We start from the raw sequence: 24,361 nt of genomic DNA on the forward strand, positions 1-24,361 counted from the left end.
AATTTTAAGCAACTTTCTAATTTACTCCTATTATCAAATTTTCTTCATTCTCTTGGTATCTTTATTTGAAATGCAAGAATGTAAGTTTAGATGCTGGCCCATTTTTGGTGAACAACCTGGGTTGTCCTTGCTGATTGGTGGATAAATTCATCCACCAATAAAAAAAGTGCTATCCAGAGTTCTGAACCCCAAAAAAGCTTAGATGCCTTCTTTTTCAAATAAAGATAGCAAAAGAACGAAGAAAATTTGATAATAGGAGTAAATTAGAAAGTTGCTTAAAATGGCATGCTCTATCTGAATCACAAAAGAAAAATTTTGGGTTCAGTGTCCCTTTAATCTTAACATTTTTCAGCATGAGTTCTTACATATGTCTATAGCAAATGTATGGACAAATTTTGAAAACCAAAGTCATGACTCCGTTTTAACTCTATTGTCAGAAAAGGTGAAACAAATATGTTCAGTAATCTGAAATGATAGCTTCTAATCAATTTTAAAATTATAACATTATAAAATATGTATGTACTGTATGTCTGAGTGTGTGTATACTGTATGTGTGTGTATATATATATATATATATATATATATATATATATATATATATATATATATATACAAACAAACCTCTATATCTATATATATATCTATACCTCTATATCTATCTATCTATCTATCTATCTATCTATCTATCTATCTACATACACACACATATATGTGTATATATACACACACATATGTATGTGTGTGTATATATATATATATATATATATATATATATATTTTGTATCCATAAATAATGGTACCTTGCTACAAATGAAGTGAAATAAACCTATCAGTGAATGAGGTGTTGTATGTATTTTATTGAAGAATTAGGGATGGTTTTACCAGCCAGAAATTATGTGATTCATAAATATTGTTTATAGTATATGCCATTCAGGAGTGTTCTGCCTGCTCTTTGATTATACCTTCTGCCTGTAAAGTAGGGAACTGAAACATGGAAAAAAAGCCTTTTACAATCATGACCATATCTGCTTCTGCATTATTAACTCATTAATAGCATGATAATAACAAACTCATTATAAAATGAATTAAAAACATAAAAACTTTGTAAATGGAAATAAGATGTAATTTGTTAAATGACCTTTCATTGTATTTTCACTATTGCTTTGCATTCAGTTAATTAAATGTAAATGATCTTACCTGCGCAATAAATCCTTTTCGACTTCTCCGGGCATGATGAAATCTCTTCAAGAACAATGCATGAAACTGTCTGTAGATTAACTGCCAACCAGTGACTGTAAATGACCCTCTGCCATTCAAGTCATAAATGCTGCCAGAATCTATATAAAATAATCAATAAAAATCAATTATAAATCAAGTAAAGGTAAATAACAGTTGATGTTATTAATTTTTGGACAACCCCCAGAGGTAACTCAGTAATAAGCAATAGCAATATTGTACTATAATAATATGCATGCTTCTGGATAATGATTTTGAGTATATATATATATATATATATATATATATATATATATATATATATATATATATATACTGTATGTATATAAACATATTTTTATTTATGTATTTAGATAATGGATGGCCACACCCCTATATATATATATATATATATATATATATATATAGACTGTTATGGGTACCCAATTTTGATCGTGTCTAGAAGCTGTTAGAGTGTTTCTCTTTCTGTATGCATTTGCAATATGACTCTGGAAAAATCTCCCTAAGGGTGATGGGATGTGGACTCCCTGTTGAGACCCAAAGACGACCAAAACGTTCATCTGGGGGTGCCAGGTTCCTTGTTCAGAAGAGGATTGCCTGGTATTTTCTCTTTCAACCAATGTATTTTGTATTTTATAGCAATAATCTTATGGTATCTCAGTACTTCGAATGCTTGATCTGTTTTCCGTGTCCTCGTGACAAGAGCACGATCACCGCACGTCACATCCGACCCCAGCAGTAACCGGAAGTCAAGGTGTTTCCGTAGTTACTTGATTATTGTTTTGTTGGTTCTGTTATACTTCCTTTTGATTATCCTATACTATAAAAGGCCAAGTGTGTTTGTCCGAAGCTGTCATGCGCAGTAGAGACAGCACGAGGACAAACACACCTGGCCTTACAGTCCCTACCTGATCTGCTGTGCGAGCAGAAGTGGGCGTGACCGGGCGGGGGCAAGCGTGGACGGGGGCGTGGCCGAGCATGAAGGTCCGTGAAGGGGGCGGGGCCGGATGGGCCCATGAAGAGAGAGGGGGGAAAGAGAGAGAGAGGGGTGAAGAGAGAGGGGGGACGATAGAGAGAGAGGGGGGGAGAGAGGGGGGGAGAGAGAGAGAGAGGGGGGGAGAGGAGGGGGGGGGAGAGGAGGGGGGGGGGGGAGGAGGGGAGAGGAGAGGGGGAGAGAGAGCGCAAAAGAGAGGGGGGGGAGAGAGAGAGAGAAGAGGAGAGAGAGGGGGGAGAGAGAGGGGGGAGAGAGAGGAGGGAGAGAGAGAGGGGGGAGAGAGAGGAGGGAGAGAGAGAGGGGGGAGAGAGAGGGGGGAGAGAGAGGGAGAGAGAGAGAAAGGGGGGAGAGAGAGAGAGAGAGAGGGGGGGGAGAGAGAGAGAGGGGGGGGGGAGAGAGAGAGAGGGGGGGGGGAGAGAGAGAGAGAGGGGGGGGAGAGAGAGAGAAGAGGAGAGAGAGGGGGGAGAGAGAGGGGGGAGAGAGAGGAGGGAGAGAGAGAGGGGGGAGAGAGAGGAGGGAGAGAGAGAGGGGGGAGAGAGAGGGGGGAGAGAGAGGGAGAGAGAGAGAAAGGGGGGAGAGAGAGAGAGAGAGAGGGGGGGGGGGGGAGAGAGAGAGGGGGGGGAGAGAGAGAGAGGGGGGGGGAGAGAGAGAGAGAGGGGGGGGAGAGAGAGAGAGAGAGGGGGGGGAGAGAGGGGAGAGAGAGCAAAAGAGAGGGGAGAGAGAGCGCAAAAGAGAGGGGAGAGAGAGCAAAAGAGAGGGAGAGAGAGAGGGGGAGAGAGAGAGCAAAAGAGAGGGATGGAGAGAGAGAGAGAGCAAAAGAGAGGGATGGAGAGAGAGAGCAAAAGAGAGGGGAGAGAGAGAGAAAGAGAGAGAGCAACATATAGGGGGGAGAGAGAGAGAGCAAAAGAGAGGGGAGAGAGAGAGCAAAAGAGAGGGGAGCGCAAAAGAGAGGGGGGAGAGAGAGCGCAAAAGAGAGGGGGGAGAGAGAGAGAGAGCGCAAAAGAGAGGGGTGAGAGAGAGCACAGAAGAGAGGGGGAGAGAGAGCGCAAAAGAGAGGGGGAGAGAGAGAGCGCAAACGAGGGGGGGAGAGAGAGCGCAAAAGAGGGGGAGAGAGAGAGAGCGCAAAAGAGAGGGGGGAGAGAGAGCGCAAAAGAGAGGGGGGGAGAGAGAGAGAGCAAAGAGAGGGGGAGGGAGAGAGCGCAAGGGGTGGGACCGCTGTACCATGCAAAAAATGGCCCGTGTGAACGGACTTTAGGACTAGTATGTTATAATCCAACAGATATATGTTCATTGTATGTTATTTATTTATTTTTATTTTTTTTAAATAAGCTGATTGGGAAAAACAGTGGTTAAAGAGCAATAACAGTGGAAAATTGAAATGTTCTTATTTATTAGGGTATGTCAATTTAACACTAGTTTCCCTGTAATGCTATGTGTTGGTCTACTGGTCCCAAGAGAAAAAATGATGGTCACCCAATTATCGGTGATAATCACACAGCTGAGTTGTGAGATTACTTCTGCTGATTAAGTAGCTCTGTCTGCTCAAAGCCTGCAGTTCTTTGCAGCTCCAAAACAATACTTTAACTATGTGTTTAAACACATTGTAGGCGGTATAAACACATAGCATTGCAGGGTCTCTAGTGTTAAAATTGCATGTTCTAAATTTGAGCATGTGGTTTTTCCACTAAACTTTTTAATCTAGATACTTTAAAAGCTTATATTATGTACAGAGAGATTATATTTATAAAAATAGTTCTCATAATTGTTAACATAATTCTGTTTTATTCTGAGGTAAAAAATGTTACATCTACTTAAAAAGAGAGAGAGTTAGAGAGGTGGAAAGAGAAATGTTTTTTGGGGATAGGGTTAAAGAGACAGTCAACACCAGACTTTTGTTGTTGTTTTAAAAGATACAGTTATGCATAACCAACACAGCTATAATACACGTTTTACCTCTGTAATTACCTTGTATCTAAGCCTCAGCAGACTGCCCCCTTATTTCAGTTCTTTTGACAGACTTGCATTTTAGCCAATCAGAGCTGACTCCATGGTAAGCTCACGTGCATGAGCTCAATGTTATCTATATGAAACACGTGAACTAATGTCCTCTAGTGGTGAAAAACTATCAAAATGCATTTAGATTAGAGGTGGCCTTTAAGGTCTAAGAAATTAGCATATGAACCTCCTAGGTTTAACTTTCAACTAAGAATACTAAGTGAACAAAGTTGTTTAAAATTACATGCCCTATTTGAATCATGAACGTTTTTTTGGGACTTGACTGTCCCTTTAATAAACTATGAATATGCATATGGTAAGGAAATAATATTTTACCATGGTAAGAAACAGATAATTAGTTAGGCCTGAAATATGGTATGCAAATAGATTCTAGTTTCTGCTTTTGTAAAAATATTTAAACATTTTTAGATGCTATCAATATTGGACTGGTAAAACAGATGTGGCTAATAGATATATATAAGATGTATATTACAATTACAATATTTAATAAGCACAATATATGTGCGGTTTAAGCTGCACAGTTATATGGGGCCTATCTATCAAGCTCCGTATGAAGCTTGAAGCCCAGTGTTTCTGGCGAGCCTTCAGGCTCACCAGAAACACCAGTTATGAAGCAGCGGTCTAAAATACGCTGCTCCATAACCTGTCCGTCTGCTCTTAGGAGGCGGACAGAGATCGCCGCAATTCAACCCGATCAAATACGATCGTGTTGATTGACACCACCCTGCTAGCGGCCAATATATCACAGACAATAGAGCAGTCCCAATAAGCACTACTGTCCCATTAAACCATGTTGTAACTCAACATCCTGATGTATGTGAGAAGGACCTGGCTCATACAAAGTCACACAGAAGCTTTCACACACTGAACTTCTAAATCACAGTGTTGTTGCAATCCAGGTTCCTGTCACACACAACCTCTCATACACTTAACATGTGGGGCCAATTTATCAAATGTTGGGCTGACATGGTTCGCTCTAGCAAATCATGTCCCCCCAACATCGCTAAATGCAGACAGCATATGCTGTCGGTTTTTATCATTGCACAAGCATTTCAAAAGAAATGCTTGTGCAATGCCGACCCATGCACATTCGTGGCCAATCGACCGCTAGCAGGGGGTGTCAAGCATCCTGATCGTATCTGATCGGGATTATTGCAGTCCGCTGAGTTAAGGAGCAGTGGTCTTAAGACTGCTGCTTCTAAAATCCTGTTTCCGGTGAGCCAGAAGGCTTGCGCAGAATAAACAGCGTCCGTTGCTTGATAAATGTTCCCCGTGGGCTCATCTTAAAGTTTCTACCTTAAAGGGACATTAAACACTATATTATAAGTGGAGCGCTAATTTAACGTGCGCCTGTTAACGGGTAAATTTGCCCGTTTAAGGGCACATGTTAAATAACCAGCCATTACGAGTGGATGGTTAATGCTCACTGTAGCACTTTGCACTCAGTGGATTAACCAGAGTTCAGACCTTTTGTTAATTAAAAAAAATATCCGTATGGAGCGTGAAGCCTCGTATTTCTGGCGAGCCTTCAGACTGGCGAGCCTTCAGACTCGCCAGAAACACAAGTTAAGAAGCAGCTGTCTAAAGACCGCTGCTCCATAACCTGTCCGCCTGCTCTGAGGAGGGGGACAGACATCGCCGCAATTCAACCCGATCGAATATGATCGGGTTGATTGACACCCCTGCTAGCGCCCGATTGGCCGTGAATCTGCAGGGGGCAGCGTTGCACCAGCAGTTCACAAGAGCTGCTGGTGCACTGCTGAATGCGGAGAGCGTATTGCTCTCCGCATTCAGTGAGGTCAGTCGGACATGGTCCGCAATGTTGGATCATGTCCAACAGGCCTTTCATAAATAGGCCCCTATAAGTCAAATTACAGTTTCAAAGATTATAGAAACTAACATATGATCATCAGATCATGTCAATTTATGATTGTAATTTAATGTGTGTGTGTGTGTGTGGGGGGGCATACAAGCAAATTAGTCATCATACCGTTGGCCAGGTATGTTTTGCTTCTGTGTAGATATGTGTAATTAAAAATTAAAAACCTTAATAAAAAGTTTTAAAAAAAAGCTGGTTTCTTTAAGTGTTTCTTGTATTTACCCAATTCATGTGTAAGGAAACCTGATATTGCAGTTACATTGCAGACATATTTCTAGGAGCTTAACACATTAAAAAAGCCATGTTTCTAACACACTAATGCCATTGAAAAGCTATAAACCACCTAAGCGGAATATGATTTTTTGCCCATGACAAACTCAAATGTAATGTAATGGGGGCTGAAACTGTCAACAAAGTGTTTTTAACAGGTACAAAGTGTTTAATTAGAAAACTGCAAAAAATCATTATAAATCCTTTGCAAAAAAGGTTGGGTATTTTTTTGGTCCTGATGGATTGACATACTGTTGATGGGAGATTTAATGGAACATGTATGGGAAGAAAAGGAGATGCAAAGTGAAACACTAAATTGGATTTCTAATGGATTGGAATAAGATCAAATTTGATACTTGTGGAACTCAGTCCAAAACAATTTGTCCCTCTTAAAATAAATTAGAATGGACCCCTAAATGTACTTTTTAACACACTTAATTTAGTTATATTTCTTTTTTTTTAGTAATCTGTGCTGTGACCAATTATGTATAGATAGAAATGAGCTCTAGTAATCACCAAGACAACGTTGCTTAGTATGCGGTAAGGTCAGTATTTTGACAGTGGACAAAAACACCATTTACAGATGTAAATTACAAAGTAATAAACTATAAAAACTAACAAAAAGGAAATCTATGCTTACCTGATAAATTGATTTCTTCTACGATACGAGTCCACGGATTCATCCTTACTTGTGGGATATTATCCTCCTACTAACAGGAAGTGGCAAGGAGCACCACAGCAGAGCTGTATATATAGCTCCTCCCTTCTCTCCACCCCCAGTCATTCGACCGAAGGTATAGGAAGAGAAAAGAAAAGCTAAAAGGTGCAGAGGTGACTGAAGTTTTGAAAACAAAAATATAATCTGTCTAATATGACAGGGAGGGCCGTGGACTCGTCGTATTGTAGAAGAAATCAATTTATCAGGTAAGCATAAATTTCCTTTTCTTCTACTAGATACGACGAGTCCACGGATTCATCCTTACTTGTGGGATAAAATACCAAAGCCACAGGACACGGATGAACGGGAGGGACAAGACAGATACCTAAACAGAAGGCACCACTGCTTGAAGAACTTTTCTCCCAAAAACCCGCCTCAGAAGAAGCAAAAGTATCAAGTTTGGAAAATTTGGAAACAGTATGAAGGGAGCACCAAGTCGCAGCCTTACAAATCTGTTCAACAGAAGCATCATTTTTAAAAGCCCATGTGGAAGCCACCGCTCTAGTAGAATGAGCTGTAATCTTTTCAGGAGGCTGCTGTCCAGCAGTCTCATATGCCAAACGGATGATGCTTTTCAGCCAAAAAGAAAGAGAGGTAGCCATATCTTTTTGACCCCTACGCTTTCCAGAATAAACAACAAATAGAGAAGATGTTTTACAGAAATCCTTGGTCGCTTGTAAGTAAAACTTCAAGGCACAAACCACGTCCAGATTATGTAACAGACGCTCCTTCTTAGAAGAAGGATTAGGACATAGAGAAGGAACAACAATTTCCTGATTAATATTCTTATTCGAAACAACCTTAGGAAGGAATCCAGGTTTAGTACGCAAAACCACCTTATCAGAATGGAATATAAGATAAGGCGAGTCGCATTGTAATGCAGAAAGCTCAGAAACTCTTCGAGCAGAAAAGATAGCAACTAACAACTTCCAAGAGAAAAGCTTAATATCTATGGAATGCATAGGTTCAAACGGAACCCCTTGGAGAACATTTAGCACTGAATTCAAACTCCATGGCGGAGCAACAGGCTTAAACACAGGCTTGATTCTGACTAAAGCCTGACAAAAGGACTGAACATCTGGGACATCCGCCAGACGTTTGTGTAGTAAAATTGACAAAGCAGAAATTTGTTCCTTTAAAGAACTAGCCGATAATCCCTTCTCCAATCCTTCTTGGAGAAAGGACAATATCCTAGGTATCCTAACCCTACTCCATTAGTAGCCCTTGGATTCGCACCAATAAAGATATTTACGCCATATCTTATGATAAATTTTCCTAGTGACAGGCTTCTGAGCCTGAATCAAGGTATCAATAACCGACTCAGAGAATCCCCGCTTAGATAAAATCAAGCGTTCAATCTCCAGGCAGTCAGCTGCAGAGAAATTAGATTTGGATGTTGGAACGGACCTTGAATGAGAAGGTCCTGTCTCAGTGGCAGTTTCCATGGTGGCAGAGATTACATTTTCACTAGACCTGCATACCAGGTCCTGCGTGGCCACACAGGTGCTATCAAGATTACCGAAGCCTTCTCCTGTTTGATTCTGGCAATCAGACGAGGCAGGAGAGGAAAGGGAGGAAACACATAAGCCAGGTTGAATGACCAATGTACTGCTAGAGCATCTATCAGTACGGCTTGGGGATCCCTTGATCTGGATCCGTAACAAGGAAGTTTGTCATTCTGACGAGATGCCATCAGATCCAATTCCGGTGTGCCCCATTGACGAATCAATGTCGCAAACACCTCCAGATGGAGCTCCCACTCCCCAGGATGAAAAGTCTGACGACTTAGAAAATCCGCTTCCCAGTTCTCCACTCCTGGGATGTAGATTGCTGATAGATGGCAAGAGTGCGTCTCTGCCCATCAAATTATCTTGGAAACCTCTATCATCACTAGAGAACTCTTTGTTCCCCCTTGATGATTGATATATGCTACAGTCGTGATATTGTCCGACTGGAATCTTATGAATTTGGCCAAAGCCAACTGAGGCCACGCTTGAAGCGCGTTGAATATTGCTCTCAGTTCCAGAATATTTATTGGTAGTAGTGTTTGTCCAGGAAGGCAAACCTGAGAAACTGGTGATGATCTTTGTGGATAGGAATGTGAAGATACGCATCCTTCAAATCCACGGTGGTCATATATTGACCCTCCTGGATCATTGGTAAAATTGTTTGTATGGTCTCCATCTTGAACGAGAATTAGAAATTTGTTTAGGCATTTGAGATCTAAAACGTTCTGAAGGCTCCCTCCTGCCCCTGTTCTAGTTTTGGAACTGGGCAGATTACACCCATGATATATAGGTCTTCTACACAGCGTAAGAATGCCTCTCTTTTCGTCTGGTCTACATACAAACGTGAAAGATGAAATGTCCCTCTTGGGAGAAAATCCTTGAATTCTAGTTGATATCCCTGGGTCACGATTTCTAATGCCCAGGGATCCTGAACATCCCTTGCCCAAGCCTGAGCAAAGAGAGAAAGTCTGCCCCCTACTAGATCCAGTCCCTGATCGGGGGCTGCCCCTTTATGCTGTCTTGGTAGCAGCAGCAGGCTTCTTGGCCTGTTTACCTTTATTGCAGGTCTGGTTAGGTCTCCATACTGACTTGGATTGTGCAAAATTCCCCTCCTGCTTTGTGGCGGAGGAGGAAGTAGAGTGTCCACCTCTAAAGTTTCGAAAGGAACGAAAATTATTCTGTTTGGCCCTCATTTTAACCGTCTTGTCCTGAGGAAATGATCTCCTTTAGTTCAGGCCCGAATAGGGTCTTACCTTTAAAAGGAATAGCTAAAAGCTTAGATTTTGATGACACATTCCTCTAGGGACTGGAAAAACATTAGTGTAAGCAGGGACCTCCAGATATTTATCCATTTTACACAATTTCTCTGGTGGGATGACAATAGGGTCACAATCATCCAGAGTCGCTAAAACCTCCCGGAGTAACAAGCGGAGGTGTTCAAGCTGAAACTTTAAGGCCGTCACATCTGAGTCTGTTTGAGGGAACATCTTTCCTGAGTCTGAAAGCTCTCCCTCAGACAGCAATTCCCCTACCCCCAAATCAGAACACTATGAGGGTACATCGGAGATGGCCAATAAAGCATCAGAGGGCTCAGCATTTACTCTAATACCTGACCTGCTGCACTTACCCTGTAAACCTGGCAGTTTAGATAATACATCTGCAAGGGTAGTAGACATAACTGCAGCCATATCTTGCAGGGTGAAAGAATTAGACGGGTTGGAAGTACTAGGCGTCGCTTGAGCGGGCGTTAAAAGTTGGGACACTTGGGGAGAATTGGATGGCATAACCTGATTATCTTCTGACTGAGAATCATCCTGAGACATACTTTTATTACCTAAAATATGTTCTTTGCAATGTAAGGCCCTTTCAGTACATGAGGGACACATTTTAAGTGGGGGTTCCACAATGGCTTCTAAACACATAGAACATTGACTTTCCTCAATGTCAGACATGTTGAAACAGGCTAGTAATGACCACAAACAGACTTGAAAACACTTTATTTAGTGAAAAAAAACAATAAACTTAAAAACGGTACTGCGCCTTTAAGAGTAAAAAAGCGTACAATTTTTCCAAAACTGCTCTAAAATGTTATAATCATCACAATTCTAGTATATATGTGTCTTATCTTGCCAGCTAAGATTGCACCACAAGTAAGGTATGCTTAACCCTTAATGGGAAAAAAACGTTACTCAAAAAACGTTATGAAATAAAACAATCAACCCCCTGCACCTCGCCACAACTCTGCTGTGGCGCCTACCTGCCCTCAGGGGTCTGTTAATTCACTCTATCACTTCGTTTAGGCCAAATCTTTCAGTTTAGGCCCACCGGAGCTGGAGCTTGCTGCTTGCATGGGAAATTCAACTGCGCAACTGAGGCGCGAAATTAAGCCCCACCCATCTACATCGATGTCTCACTGCCTAGTAAAAAACGCTTTAAAGCGGTCTAGAACCTAGCCATGTGGGTTTCCATATACCCAACTATTATTGAAAGCCATGTGAACCCTCCAGTGCCATCAAAAGTCAAAAACGTTTGCACACAAAAAACGTTAAATTGCCCTCCAAACATAAAATTGTTTTGTCACAAAAAACATTATGTTATCAGTGTCAACCATTTTTCAGCCCATAACATACAGGTCCCAGTAATACCCTTCTATCGCATGCAGGATTACTGCTTACCCCTTCCCTTATGGGAATACTGTCAGCCAGTTCTGAAATAACACAATCTCTTCAGAAACAAATGACTGAACATACCTCAATGCTTGTAGCATTAAAAACGTTCCTCATACTGAAGCTTCTCAAGTACTCCTCAGCTATTCTGTGGGAACTCATATGGATCTTAGTGACAACTGCTAAGATCATCAGTCTCCAGGCAGAAATCTTCATCCATCTGCTGCCTGGGAAAAAATAGCACTCACCGGTACCATTTAAAATAAAAAAGTCTTGCTTGAAGAAAATAAAAACTAACATTTTAACACCTCTTTCACTTTACCTCTTCCTATATCTTAGTATAGGCAGAGAGAATGACTGGGGTGGAGAGAAGGGAGGAGCTATATATGCAGCACTGATGTGGTGCTCTTTGCCACTTCCTGTTAGCAGGAGGATAATATCCCACAAGTAAGGATGAATTAGTGGACTCGTCGTATCTAGTAGAAGAAATAACAAATTACTATAAGTGCGTATATTATATTGAATTCACTAAAATTAGTTAATGCAAGCTGCAACTAAATTATAAACTGGGTAAAGACCTTATCATCTAATTGTACTGTAATAAATCATGGGGGCAGAATTACCAGTCACATCAATAGGTCAAATGTCCAAAATTACCAACCCTGTAACATTATTCTAGTTAATATAATATATACAGATATATTCAAAACTTTATAGTCTGTAATCCAACCAATTTCCTGTTTTACATGGTTAATGTCATGACCAAATACTTCTCAAAACGAACGAATGTTACTCAAAGGGACAGTCTACTCCAGAATTGTTATTATTTAAAAAGATAATCAACTTATTATTCAGTTCCCAGTTTTGTATAACCAACACAGTTATATTAATATACTTTTTACCGCTGTGATTGCCTTGTATCTAAGCCTCTGCAGACTCCCTCTTATCTCAGTGCTTTTCACAGACTTGCATGTTAGCCAATCAGTATTGACTCATAAATAACCCCGCGGGAGTGAGCACAATGTTATATATATATATGGCACACTATTGCTGTCTAGCTGTGAAAAGCTGTCAAAATGCACTGAGAAAAGAGGTGGCTTTCAAGGCTTAGAAATTAGCATATGAACCACATAGGTTTATCTTTCGACAAAGAATACCAAGAGAACAATGCTAATTTGATGATAAAAGTACATTGGAAAGTTGTTTAAAATTGCATGCCCTATCTGAATCAATTTAATTTTGACTAGACTGTCCCTTTAAATTAGCATCTCTAGGTAGACTATTCACATGATCTGTTGGCATATGTCTCAAATTTGAGACATGATCAGCCTGCAAGAACTTGATACCCGCTTCTTGTCCTTTACAATGCTTGTTAGTTTTTGGATCTTTGTTCTGTCTGGCATTTCAAATAATTCAATGACTACAGTGATAATACTGGTATACGTTTTATATCATTATCTGTTCTCTTATAACTGTTGCTTGTTGGATATTTATAAAATTCTAATTCAATGACTACAGTGATAATACTGGTATACGTTTTAAATCATTATCTGTTCTCTTATGACTGTTGCTTGTTGGATATTTATAAAATTCTAATTCAATGACTACAGTGATAATACTGGTATACGTTTTAAATCATTATCTGTTCTCTTATAACTGTTGCTTGTTGGATATTTATAACATTCTAATACATAGCTATTAGTTTTATGGAAGTTACAAAGAGGTTTTGTTTGTCATAATAACGTACAACCTGCCAAGACTTAAAGTGACATCATCACCACATCTAATCAGAGAAATGCTATGTTTTAGGACAGGGGACTTTTTGTTCAGTGACTGAAATTAGACACTATAAATATGCAAGTCAGAGTGGCTGTAATTTCCCTTGATAAAGGCTTAATTTTGTGTTTGAAACATTAGTTTTTTCTTTTTCATATGTAATTACATAATTATTTATTGCATAACCTGGCATAACCACTCTGGGTCGAGACCAGATTTGCATTAATGGCTTGTCGTAAGCGCAGAATATTTTTGTGCCCTTTATGGCCTTGAATTAATAACACCACCATTAACATGAACACTTACAACAAATTAATTTATGCTTCAAATTCATGTAGTGAATGTACAGTTTGGCACAGACTGTAGAACAGAGGTCAATAGTTCATAATGTGACTGTACAAACAACCTTCAAAGTAAAGGAGCCTAACCTTATCTAATAAATATTTTACTGTTCTCTTAATGTCACCTCCCAGCGCACTACAATCTCAGATGATTTTGCGAGTTTGGCTATGAAAGATTACTGAAGTCTACTACAAATTAGACTTGTGCAGCCGGCAAAAATCTGTTTTGTACAATTTTTTTGTAATGAATATTCATATAAATCAGCTGGAATATTCATTGGCTGCACTATTTGGTATTCATTTAATTTAAAACAAAACAAATACTAAATATTCGTTAAACATTTACAATGGTTTTCAGGGCGCTGTGAAGAGGAGGACCGGGTTAGCGCGGTTTTCCAGTGCACTGACGTTTTTAATGCCTAAATTTTTTGTAAAGGAAACAAACGCTGATGAAATTTTTCAGTATTTTTTTGTTTTCTTTAAATTTCATTGGTATATTCATTTTGATATTCGTTTCGTTAAAACAAAATGTTTATCCAATTTTCGTTATAAATTTATATTCGGAACCTATCTCACACAAAAACACAGACCAATACACATGCCTATGAATGCTAGGATTAGATTAGTATCCCATAACATCTGCGGCCTAAATACTGATATTAAGCGCAGATTAGCAATGAACTAATATAGGACTTTGAACGCTAACCTGGTGTTTCTACAGGAAACACATTTCATCTAAGATAAATTACCAAAGTATTGGACCAAGCAATTTACTTCACACTATCACGCCACTGCACCCAATAAGACCCGCGGGGTGTCCATTTTAATTCACTCATCGGTAGGCTTCTCTCATAATAGCACGCTGGCTGACCCTGAGGGTAGGTACCTGATAGTGAGGGGACGTATTCACGATACTGAGGTAACCCTGTATAATGTTTATGCCCCCAACGATAATCAACATGCATTCTTTGCCCACATCGCTCACCTTCTGACAGATTGGTCACAATCTAAAATTTTATTAGCGGGGGACTTCAATATAACCATGGTCTCAATTCAATCCTCCCACAGCAAAAAGCTAACTCCTAAACACCATAGACATAATCGCATTGTTAAAGCAATACAAGACTCGCTTGTACCACACACTCTTAGGGACTCATGGAACACACTATAAGGTTCAACCACAGATACCACTTTTTACTCAGCCGCACATAACTCATACATCAGACTTGACTATATCTATCTGAGCCAGATATTACAGCCCATGTTACGAAGTTCGAGTATACACGCTTGCGTATGGTCGGACCACTCTATAATTTCAGTTGATCTAGAAGGACTAAGAGATATCAGCAGAAGTAGGACTTGGACATATGATAACACCCTGCTAAGACTTGACCAAGATCATAATGATATATTACGCTCCATGACAGAATTCTGGACAATAAATACTGACTCTACCATAAACCCAATATACTCATGGGCTGCTCATAAGGCTGTGGTTAGGGGATTACTGATTCAACTTAAAACTAAAATTCATAAGAAATATAGAGCCCATACAGAACAACTCCATAAAGAACTTTAGAGAGACAACACAAACTGACTAAAAGCCCAGTAACACTGCGAACCCTCCAAGACAAAAAACACTCCTTAGCAACAATATTAAACTCGCAAGCTATAAGAGCAGCCCAACGCCTTAAGTCACATTACTTTATCTTTGCGAACAAGCCAGATAGATTTATGGCGCATAAGATTAGGGAGAGATGTAGGGCGTCGGCTATACCATCGATAGAGACGGAGAGAGGAGACTTGACCTCCCATCCCCAGGAAATAGTTAACACTTTTGCAAGCTTTTACAGTAAACTTTACTATGGGGAAAAGGTGATTCATAACACAGAGACAGTGACTCAAATGAGGGAATTCTTAGGTGACTGCAAACTGACTTCACTCACGACAGAACAAAGGGATGTCCTTAACGCCCCGATATCTATGGAGGAAATCTTAAGAGTTATTAAAGATTTGAAACCAGGGAAGGCGGCTGGCCCCGACGGCTTTCCAGGGGAATATTATAAACTTTTCAGAAGCACACTTGTTCCTCACTTGACAAAATTTTGTAACTTCATCCTGGAGGGCAACCCTATCCCTCAGGAGTTAATAGATGCAAAGATAGTGGTAATCATTTTCGCCCTATCTCTTTAATCAACCAGGACCTTAAGATTTTTACTAAGGTCTTGGCCAGCCGCCTTAAACCAATCATGCCACATTTGATTCACCCTGATCAAGTGGGGTTTATACAGAACAGGGAGGCCCCGGATAACATAAGACGAGTGATTAATTTGATCCATCACTTAGAAAGTACACAAACGCCTTCTCTGGTCCTATCGCTGGACGCGGAGAAGGCGTTTGACAGAATAGACTGGAAATACATGCTTACGGTTATGAGGGAAATGGGCTTTAATGACAATTTCATGACTGCTTTACAGGCAATATATTCCAACCCACAGGCCCAGGTGACCTCGGGGGGTTATAGGTCCAGTCTCTTTCCCATACTAAATGGGACAAAACAGGGGTGTCCTCTGTCGCCCCTGCTATTTGCCCTTTGTATTGAGCCACTGGCGGCCAAAATTCGAGCACACCCAGACATATCGGGAATTCAAGTAGCCCAAACTGAATACAAAATTTCTTTATTCGCGGATGACATATTACTCACCATTACTAAACCGCTTATATCCCTCCCTAATTTGAACAAGACATTGACTGACTTTTCGCGTATATTGGGATACAAAATAAACATGGAAAAAAGTGAACTCCTGCCAGTGGCCATCCCCTTATGCACGCGGAAAATAATCGAACTTAACTTTGAGTTTCGATGGGTTACCAAAACACTCAAATATTTGGGCATTAATCTCCCAGTTCAGATGCAACTTCTATATAAATATAACTTCACCCCACTCCTTAATCAATTCAAGAAAGACCTCTTGAAGTGGCGAACATGTGGTTTCTCCTGGATGGGGAGAGTAGCATTAGTCAAAATGAACATGCTGCCATGAATTATATATCTTTTTAGAGCCCTTCCCATTAAACTGGTCAAAGCAGATATTATTAAAACACAGGCTGACATATTAGCTTTTATAAGAGGACCGAAATTGGCTAGAATAGCAAAGCAGGTGATTTGTAGGAGTAGAGCAGCGGGGGGAGTGGGTGCTCCGGATCTTATGGAATATTACAGAGCCGCTAGAATAACCCAGGACTCCTGCCTCATGAGGAGGTCAGAGGAAGCTACCTGGGTGTTTTTAGAGATGGAGCTTGGAGGATGGGAGGAAAGAGACTCAATCTTTTGGGACAGACATCCCACCCACCCAGTTAAGATACAGGCTCTGGCGTACACTTCAGACCTGACCACAAAGACATGGATACAGACACTTAGAAGAACAGACTTGTTTCCTACATACTCTTTATTGACCCCAATTAGATGCTTCCTAGTAGATGACTCTCGCAGGGCGGCTGCCAAATGGGAAAACAAGGGGTTCTAGAGGGTGGCGGACGTAGTGAAGGGGGGACAGTTGTTACCTTTCACCCAGATACAGTTAAAACTTGCACCCATAAAACTTCATTGGTACCTTTACCTCCAATTGCGCTCCTCCCTGCATACCTTCCTTAAAAAAATTAAAAGTGGACAACCTACGGTGTTAGAGACATGTGGCGCAAGTCTGGCTAGGACCAAACACAACATTTCGAGAATATACATAACACTGCAGACACCTCCGAACAGAACCAAATCCTTGGTAATAAGGGCATGGGAAAATTATCTGAATATACTCAAAGGGGTACAGGAATGGGAGGAATTGATCCAGGGGGCGGATAAGGGATTAATTAGCATGGACCTAAAAGAAAATGTCATGAAGACTATATTTAGATGGTATCTTACCCCAATGAGGACAGCTCATATGCAACCAAATGGCAATAATTTATGTTATAGAGGATGCGGAGAACTAGGGACATATAAACATATGTGGTGGGACTGTAGGGGAATACAGAGGATCTGGCAGAAACTCTCCACTCTTATTAGCCAGCTGCTAGAGGAAGAGGTTACTCTTACTATTCAATAGGCACTGTTACACAAACACATAGACAAATTCCATAAATATATTAACACGTTCATTAGAATCCTGTGTACAGTGACAAGGGTCTGCATTGCGAAGTATTGGAAGATAGGCTACCCCAGATGGTCGAAAATACACAATAACATTTTCTACACTTATACTATGCATGAATCTGCAGCGGACACTTTAAATAATAGAACTTCATTCCAGAAAATATGGTACTACTGGATTAGTAGTTCGAATCCCTTCAGAAAAGAACATGAGGCCCAACCTGATTCTTGAGCACTGAGTCTGAACATCACCGTTAGGCTTTGGAGGACCGCTGGGAGTGGGAATATTGTTCACTCCCCCCCCCCCCTGTTTTCTCTCTCCTTCCCCCCCCCCACTCTTTCTAGAGCTGGGTTTATTTGATCATCATTAGTGATAAGAACCTTTCAGAAGACTATTTTTATTGCTTTATTAATGATTAAGAGGTTCACAAAAAGATAAATATGTAACAACATGTCTGGAAGAAATTCCAACACAGACAACCGATTTATAGAATGTGAAAATTGAACTATGGTTTTTCTTTTGCAGGATCGTTTACATTAAAAAATGTATCCCCTGGAAATATAAAGTGTATTAAAAAATACGGGTGAAACGGGGGGGTATATCATTTAGATATGTTGGAACTGATATTTATATTCCTAACAAAACAAATGAACATCTACACTACAAATGTTTCCATTCAATACGTGTGTATGCAAACTAAACATGTCTGCATTTGGCGTCTAGTTTCCTCTGATACGGTGTTTATTTTACAATACAGACTGCATCATATGTTTTTTTAAGGATATGATTTTATTTATTTCTTCTGTGAGATGGTATCCAACTGAGGCCTAGTTTCCCCTGAGGTGGTACAGTATGGAAACAGGTGTTAAAAACATGAATTTTTATGTTTCCAAACTTCAATAAAAACTAGGCCTGAGTACATGGATCATTTGTTACAAGTTTACGTTCCAGCACCAATTTGGATTCTATTACAGTCAGTGCGCAATTGCAGAGGGTTTGCGCACTTTAAGGTCAGTGCCTGTTCTAATATAATTTGTTTGAAAAGATACTATTTTTATGTAGCTGTTTCACTTCACTCTCCTTTTAGTTTTACCAGTGAGCCTAGCAAAATTGTAAGAAAAGTAAAAAAGGACTTAAAGAGGAGCAACATGTGTGTTTTAGCTCAGAAATTAAACAAAAGTTAAAGGGACACTCAATCAAAATTAAACTTTCATTATTCAAATAGAGCATGCCATTTTAAACAACTTTCCAATTTACTTCCATTAACAAAATGTGCACAGTCTTTTTGTATTTAAACTTTTTTAGTCACCAGCTCCTACTGAGCATGTGCAAGAATAAGTGTGTATGCATTTGTGAATGGCTGATGGCTGTCACATGGTACAGGGGGGAGTGGAAAAAGACATAACTTTTAAAATTGTCAGAAAAAAAATCTACTACTCATTTGAAGTTCAAACTAAATGCTATTGTATTGTCTTGTTATCTTGAATTTGATGATTATGCAAATCTACTGTGTTGACTGGTCCTTTAAGTGGTAAGTGCAAAAGTCTTCTTGTCTCTAAGAGGCCCATTTATTAAGCTCCGTATTGAGCTTGTGGGCCCGTGTTTCTGGCGAGTCTTCAGACTCGCCAGAAACAGCAGTTATGAAGCAACGGTCTAAAGACCGCTGCTTCATAACCCTGTCCTCCTGCTCTGAGCAGGCGGACAGGAATCTCCACAATTCAACCCAATCTAGTACGATCGGGTTGATTGACACCTCCCTGCTGGCGGCCCATTGGCCGCGAGTCTGCAGGGGGCGGCGTTGCGCCAACAGCTCTTGTGAGCTGTTGGTGCAATGCTGAATACGGAGAGCATATTGCTCTCCGCATTCAGCGAGGTCTTGCGGACCTGATCCGCACTGTCGGATCAGGTCCGCAAAACCTTTGATACATAGGCCCCTATGTGTGACATTACATGTAGCATTCTAGAAGTTTTGGACTGTACTAAAGCAATGATAATCACCATATGGTAAAAAAAAAAATATAACCCTAAGAAAAAGGGTTAGAATCAAAAACTGTTAATGAGAAATAAAAAAGGAAAATTAAAATACTGTTAAAAAAAAAAAAAACTGTTCTCTCAAAGCTGCCGGACTGCCTCAGTTGAAGTATAAAAATTAAAGCAATAAGATTTTTAAATGTTTTAGTGGTAACATTTCATGAAAATACATAAGAGGATTAAGTGACTGTTTTACATAACTGAGCTGCAATAGGAAAATGTGAATCCTTCACTGTTGTCTAGTGTCTTACAACCAAACACAATGAGATACAAACAAGACAGAGACCCTCTATAATCCCCCCTAGGCATTTCTGTGTTCTATATGTGTCTAGGGAATTACAAAGGGCTTCTGTCTTGTTTGTATCTCAGTGTGTTTGGTTGAAGGGCATGCATTGTGTGGCTGTAGGTTAGTGACCCAGAGGTCCTGGGTCTATAACCATTTGGCCAGATGCTGTAACTAACTTTTTGGTTTTGCTTTTAATCTAGATAGCTGTGTATTTGCAAGAGAGTTCCAGACCTTCTATGCGTTGTGTTAATCATTTTTGTTTTGTAATTTTCCCTATGGGCTCTGCACCCAAGCTTGTCTGAGGTTAACTGCCTGAGTCATTAAAACTTGTCTGAGTGCGGGTGAGCAGCCAGGGCTCTGCGTTTTGCAGGGTCATGGGATGTGTACCCAGTCTGGTTTGAGAGTTCAGTCCATTCCTGTGTTTTATGTGTATATATGTGTGTGTGTGTAAATATGTGTGTGTGTATGTATATGTGTGTGTGTATATGTGTGTGTATATATGTGTGTGTGTGTATATGTGTGTGTGTGTATATATATGTGTGTGTGTATATGTGTGTGTATGTGTGTGTATATATATATATATATATATATATATATATACATACATACACACATATACAGTATATATATTTATATATACACAAACATACACACACCAGGAATGACTGTATATTTGATAATGTTTGTAATTAAAATCTACAATTTCCTAATCTAAAAACCCCCCCACCAATGATAATTTTATTTCTTAAACTCTACATAGCCTCACATAATTTTACTGTTGTATAAAACACGTCATAAACATTCTTGATATCCAAGATATTGCCATGTAGACAGATGCGTGTGGAATCATCCATAGAGTACCCACGGGTAGAAATATTATTTTACATAATAGAAACAGTGAAACAATATTGTTATGAAAACATATTTGCCAGTCTTAACATTTGTAGAGTAGTTTGTGACGCTATAACTAGCTTGCAGGAACAGATGGCCATAAAAGATTTTAGGTGCTGCTCTTGTGTCTAGATGAAAAAAAAGCTCAACCAAGTTAAGGTACTGATGTTTAAATATAAAACTGAACAAAAAGGAAAATTTTATTGTATTAGCCTGATGAAACAGCCCTTAAGAGGCTGAGAAACACCTTGCTTTTGTTTTTAATAAAGAATTTTTAATTATGATCACTTTCACATGTTGCTCATTGGGACATGGTGATTGCCTGTTTAATACTTTTCCTGAGGTTCCTGGTAACCTCAATATTGAATTGAATCCTGATCTAAGCCCTATGACACAACCAGGAGGCTACAGATTGTGGGCATAGCTACTAGAAGACCAGAGACAGCTATAACAAAGTTAGTAGCTCATAATTCCTAAATAGTGGCTTAACGTTTGCCCCCGGATTACTGAATTAAGCTAACAGAATGGCCCTGACGCCATACTAGCTGCGGGTTTCGACTTTCCCAACAAGGAAAATGGTGGCTGTGATTGAATGGGAGACAGCAACCCTGTCCCTTATCGAGACCTCCTTTCGGCTATTAGAGTCGCAGTGAATCAGTATCCTTACAGGGAAAACACCTAGCCGTGCTTCACCCATCAGACCGTACAAGGACGAGGAATGTATAGTGTAGCAGAAGCTACACTGGATACAATTGCTGGTTAGGTCACGCTACCTCTCATTACAAAGACGGAACCAACTGATATAAGAGCAAAGATGTCTGACAGTGGCCCAGCAGAAAGCCTATGTGTATCCTGCTCCTGGGAGCCTCTGTCCACTTGGTCTTGCTGGCGGCTCGGCAGTGACATCAGAGCCTCACATGTGGAGAGGCATTCAGTGGCATCATTCATGCTAACCGGAGGATATCTTATATGAGAGCTGGGTCACCTGTAGTAGTAAGACTGTATCATTCCTGACCGCACACTTGAATTTGTTTGTGGAGACCCATATAATTAGAGGTGGTGCATGCAGCTGGTGCGTTAGGTTTGAGTGCACAGAAGAAGAGTCCAGAAAATCTGCTTGACCCTGCGATCTGGTGTTGGGTGAAGGATGCCTTTTTCTGCAGTGCTATGCTACCACAAAATTGCATACCCAGGTTGTAATTTTGGATTGGTATCATATATAACATTAGGGGGCCTGCCACGGTTAAATGGACTGATCTATACATATCTTACTGTAGACAAGGAACTCTATGATGGTCATTGCCTGAATGTTCTGGTCTGTAAAATTTTCAGACTGTCTAATTTTATTATAGTTGTTCTGTTAATATAGTTCTAAATCATTTATATAACTATCAAGCAGGATTTGTATATTTATTGACCTACTTCCTCTTCACAACTGATCTGTCGAGGTATTACTTTGTATTTTACAAGTTTCCTTGCAGAGAGATCCACTAAGGATAATATCCCTCTTATCTTTAAGGGTTTCCTTCTACAAACTTATAGCGTAATTTCTACATATGAGTTTTAACTCTAATTTACATTGCTAACCTAGTCTATAGTAGGGAAAGGAGTATAAAACTTTCTTGCGCTGCCCAATTTTCTGGTAAGCAAAAAACTCCTAGGATATTCCCCTAAGGATATCTAATACAACATCCTTTTATCCTAACCTAGTCTATACCCTACTGGTTTCTTTATTTCTCCAATCTGTTTTTTTTATGGGAGAGATAATATATTTAGATAACATTGAACTATATGCTGAAAAAACTAACCCATATAGTTCTCTGGGCTTGTGGTTATGTCGCCGGCGGCCGGGGTGGTGTGATCATAGGCCTAGATAGCCTTGACAGTTATAACCCGATATATAATACTCTAACTGCAAAGGAAACCCTATAGCTGAAGTAGTCCTATCCCTATTAGACAGAGTTTCGTTTCATTCCTGCTACGATTTTGACATAGTGGCCCCAATTTATCAAAGGTCTTGCGGACCTGATCCGACACTGCACATCAGGTCCGCAAGACCTTGCTAAATGCGGAGAGCAATATGCTCTCCGCATTTAACATTGCACCAGCAGCTCACAGGAGCTGCTGGTGCAACGCTGCCCCCTGCTGACTCGCGGCCAGCAGGGAGGTGTCAATCAACCCGATCGTATTCGATTGGGTTGATTTCCGGCGATTCCTGCTCTGAGCAGGCAGACAGGGTTATGGAGCAGCGGTCTTGAGACCGCTGCTTCATAAGTTGTGTTTCTGGCGAGTCTGAAGACTCGCCAGAAACACGGCCCTTCAAGCTCCGTACGGAGCTTGATAAATGGGCCTGTATGTCTTTGCTTGTTGTTTGATACAATACTGTATTATACATTGTTTATATTGCCTCTCTGGTGTTATTTACTGATTACCTCGCATTGACCTTTATATTTTAATTACAGAAGCCCGTCACAAATAATACTACTATTAATAGAGGCCTCAGTATATATGTCTTTATATTTCTCTTAAGCATTAAAGATGGCTCCAGAATGTTCATGCCCTTGAAACTATTATCTATACTATTCTCGCTAACTTTAGATCCCCCCCATAGTATATAAAATAATTAAAGGAAAGTATATTCTATTAAACCCCCAAATTACCTATGTAAATGTTATATTTAAGATCACCACCTTATAATCATAAGCAACCACTATTAGTATAACCCTTATAGCATTTTTATAGTACAACTATGACTTCAATCTTGTATAGTCCCTAATCCCAGTCGTATAATGTCAAGTATAGAAATTTAGGTGGTAAAGATTCACTGCTCTTTAAGATGTTCTGGTGCGCTCTATAACGAATATTTGTTTTCTACAAGTTGGCTGGCTCCGTTTACCCCCTCCATAGTTTACTAGATAAACTGAAGGAAATTATATCCAAGTTTCATACACCCAAATTTATCATATATTTGTTCCATTATAGCGGCCACCGATAATCCCTCCCCTATTCTATATATTATGGTCAATAGTTCTTTATCATCCTTTCTAAAACTCATCTTATAGTGTATTGAGACCCAAGAGTGGCCTCTTTAATTTAAGGAGGGTAAAGTTACTCTCAAATATGTATAAAAATGAGGTTGCTATGGGTTCTGAGTGCTATTCAGATGTCATATTTAATTGTACTTAAGTAAGGTTGACCCAGTGTATAAAATATGACATCATTTAATATAACTTCTTTCTATTCAGGGTTACACTGTAAAATGATTGACATTGTAACTCTATATACTCACTTACTGAATTTGACATGTATTGATATTTATGAGTTGTTATATATGTAACCTGTTTGCACTGCACTATATGTTGAGATGTTTTCACTGTAAATCCTCAATAAAAATAAAAAGATTGTAGAGCAGATGTGGACTGGTTTCAAGTTCAACCTCTCTCTCCACTGCCGGTTCCAGAAAACCAAAAAAACAAATAAAAAATATGTGAGTGTTCCTCTATATAAATTCTCTTAGTTTACAAACTGTACTTTCACCCTAAGGTGGGCTGTGTGTTTTATTTAGAACAGTGTGTACTGGAAGAGCCACCCTTTGGGATCT

At 39.9% G+C, this 24,361-nt stretch overlaps 1 protein-coding gene across 1 annotated transcript in view; it reads right to left on the reverse strand.

Annotated features, from left to right (window-relative positions):
* LOC128649747 (phospholipid-transporting ATPase ABCA1-like) overlaps window positions 1-24,361 on the reverse strand; it is a 2,013,556-nt gene that overhangs the window by 925,017 nt on the left and 1,064,178 nt on the right. Inside the window, exon 28 of the mRNA XM_053703184.1 lies at window positions 1,198-1,337. Within this exon, the coding sequence (XP_053559159.1) occupies window positions 1,198-1,337 (140 nt within the window). The remainder of the gene's footprint in view (window positions 1-1,197; window positions 1,338-24,361) is intronic.

The sequence above is a fragment of the Bombina bombina genome, chromosome 2 (assembly GCF_027579735.1).
Source record: "Bombina bombina isolate aBomBom1 chromosome 2, aBomBom1.pri, whole genome shotgun sequence".
NCBI lineage: Eukaryota > Metazoa > Chordata > Amphibia > Anura > Bombinatoridae > Bombina > Bombina bombina.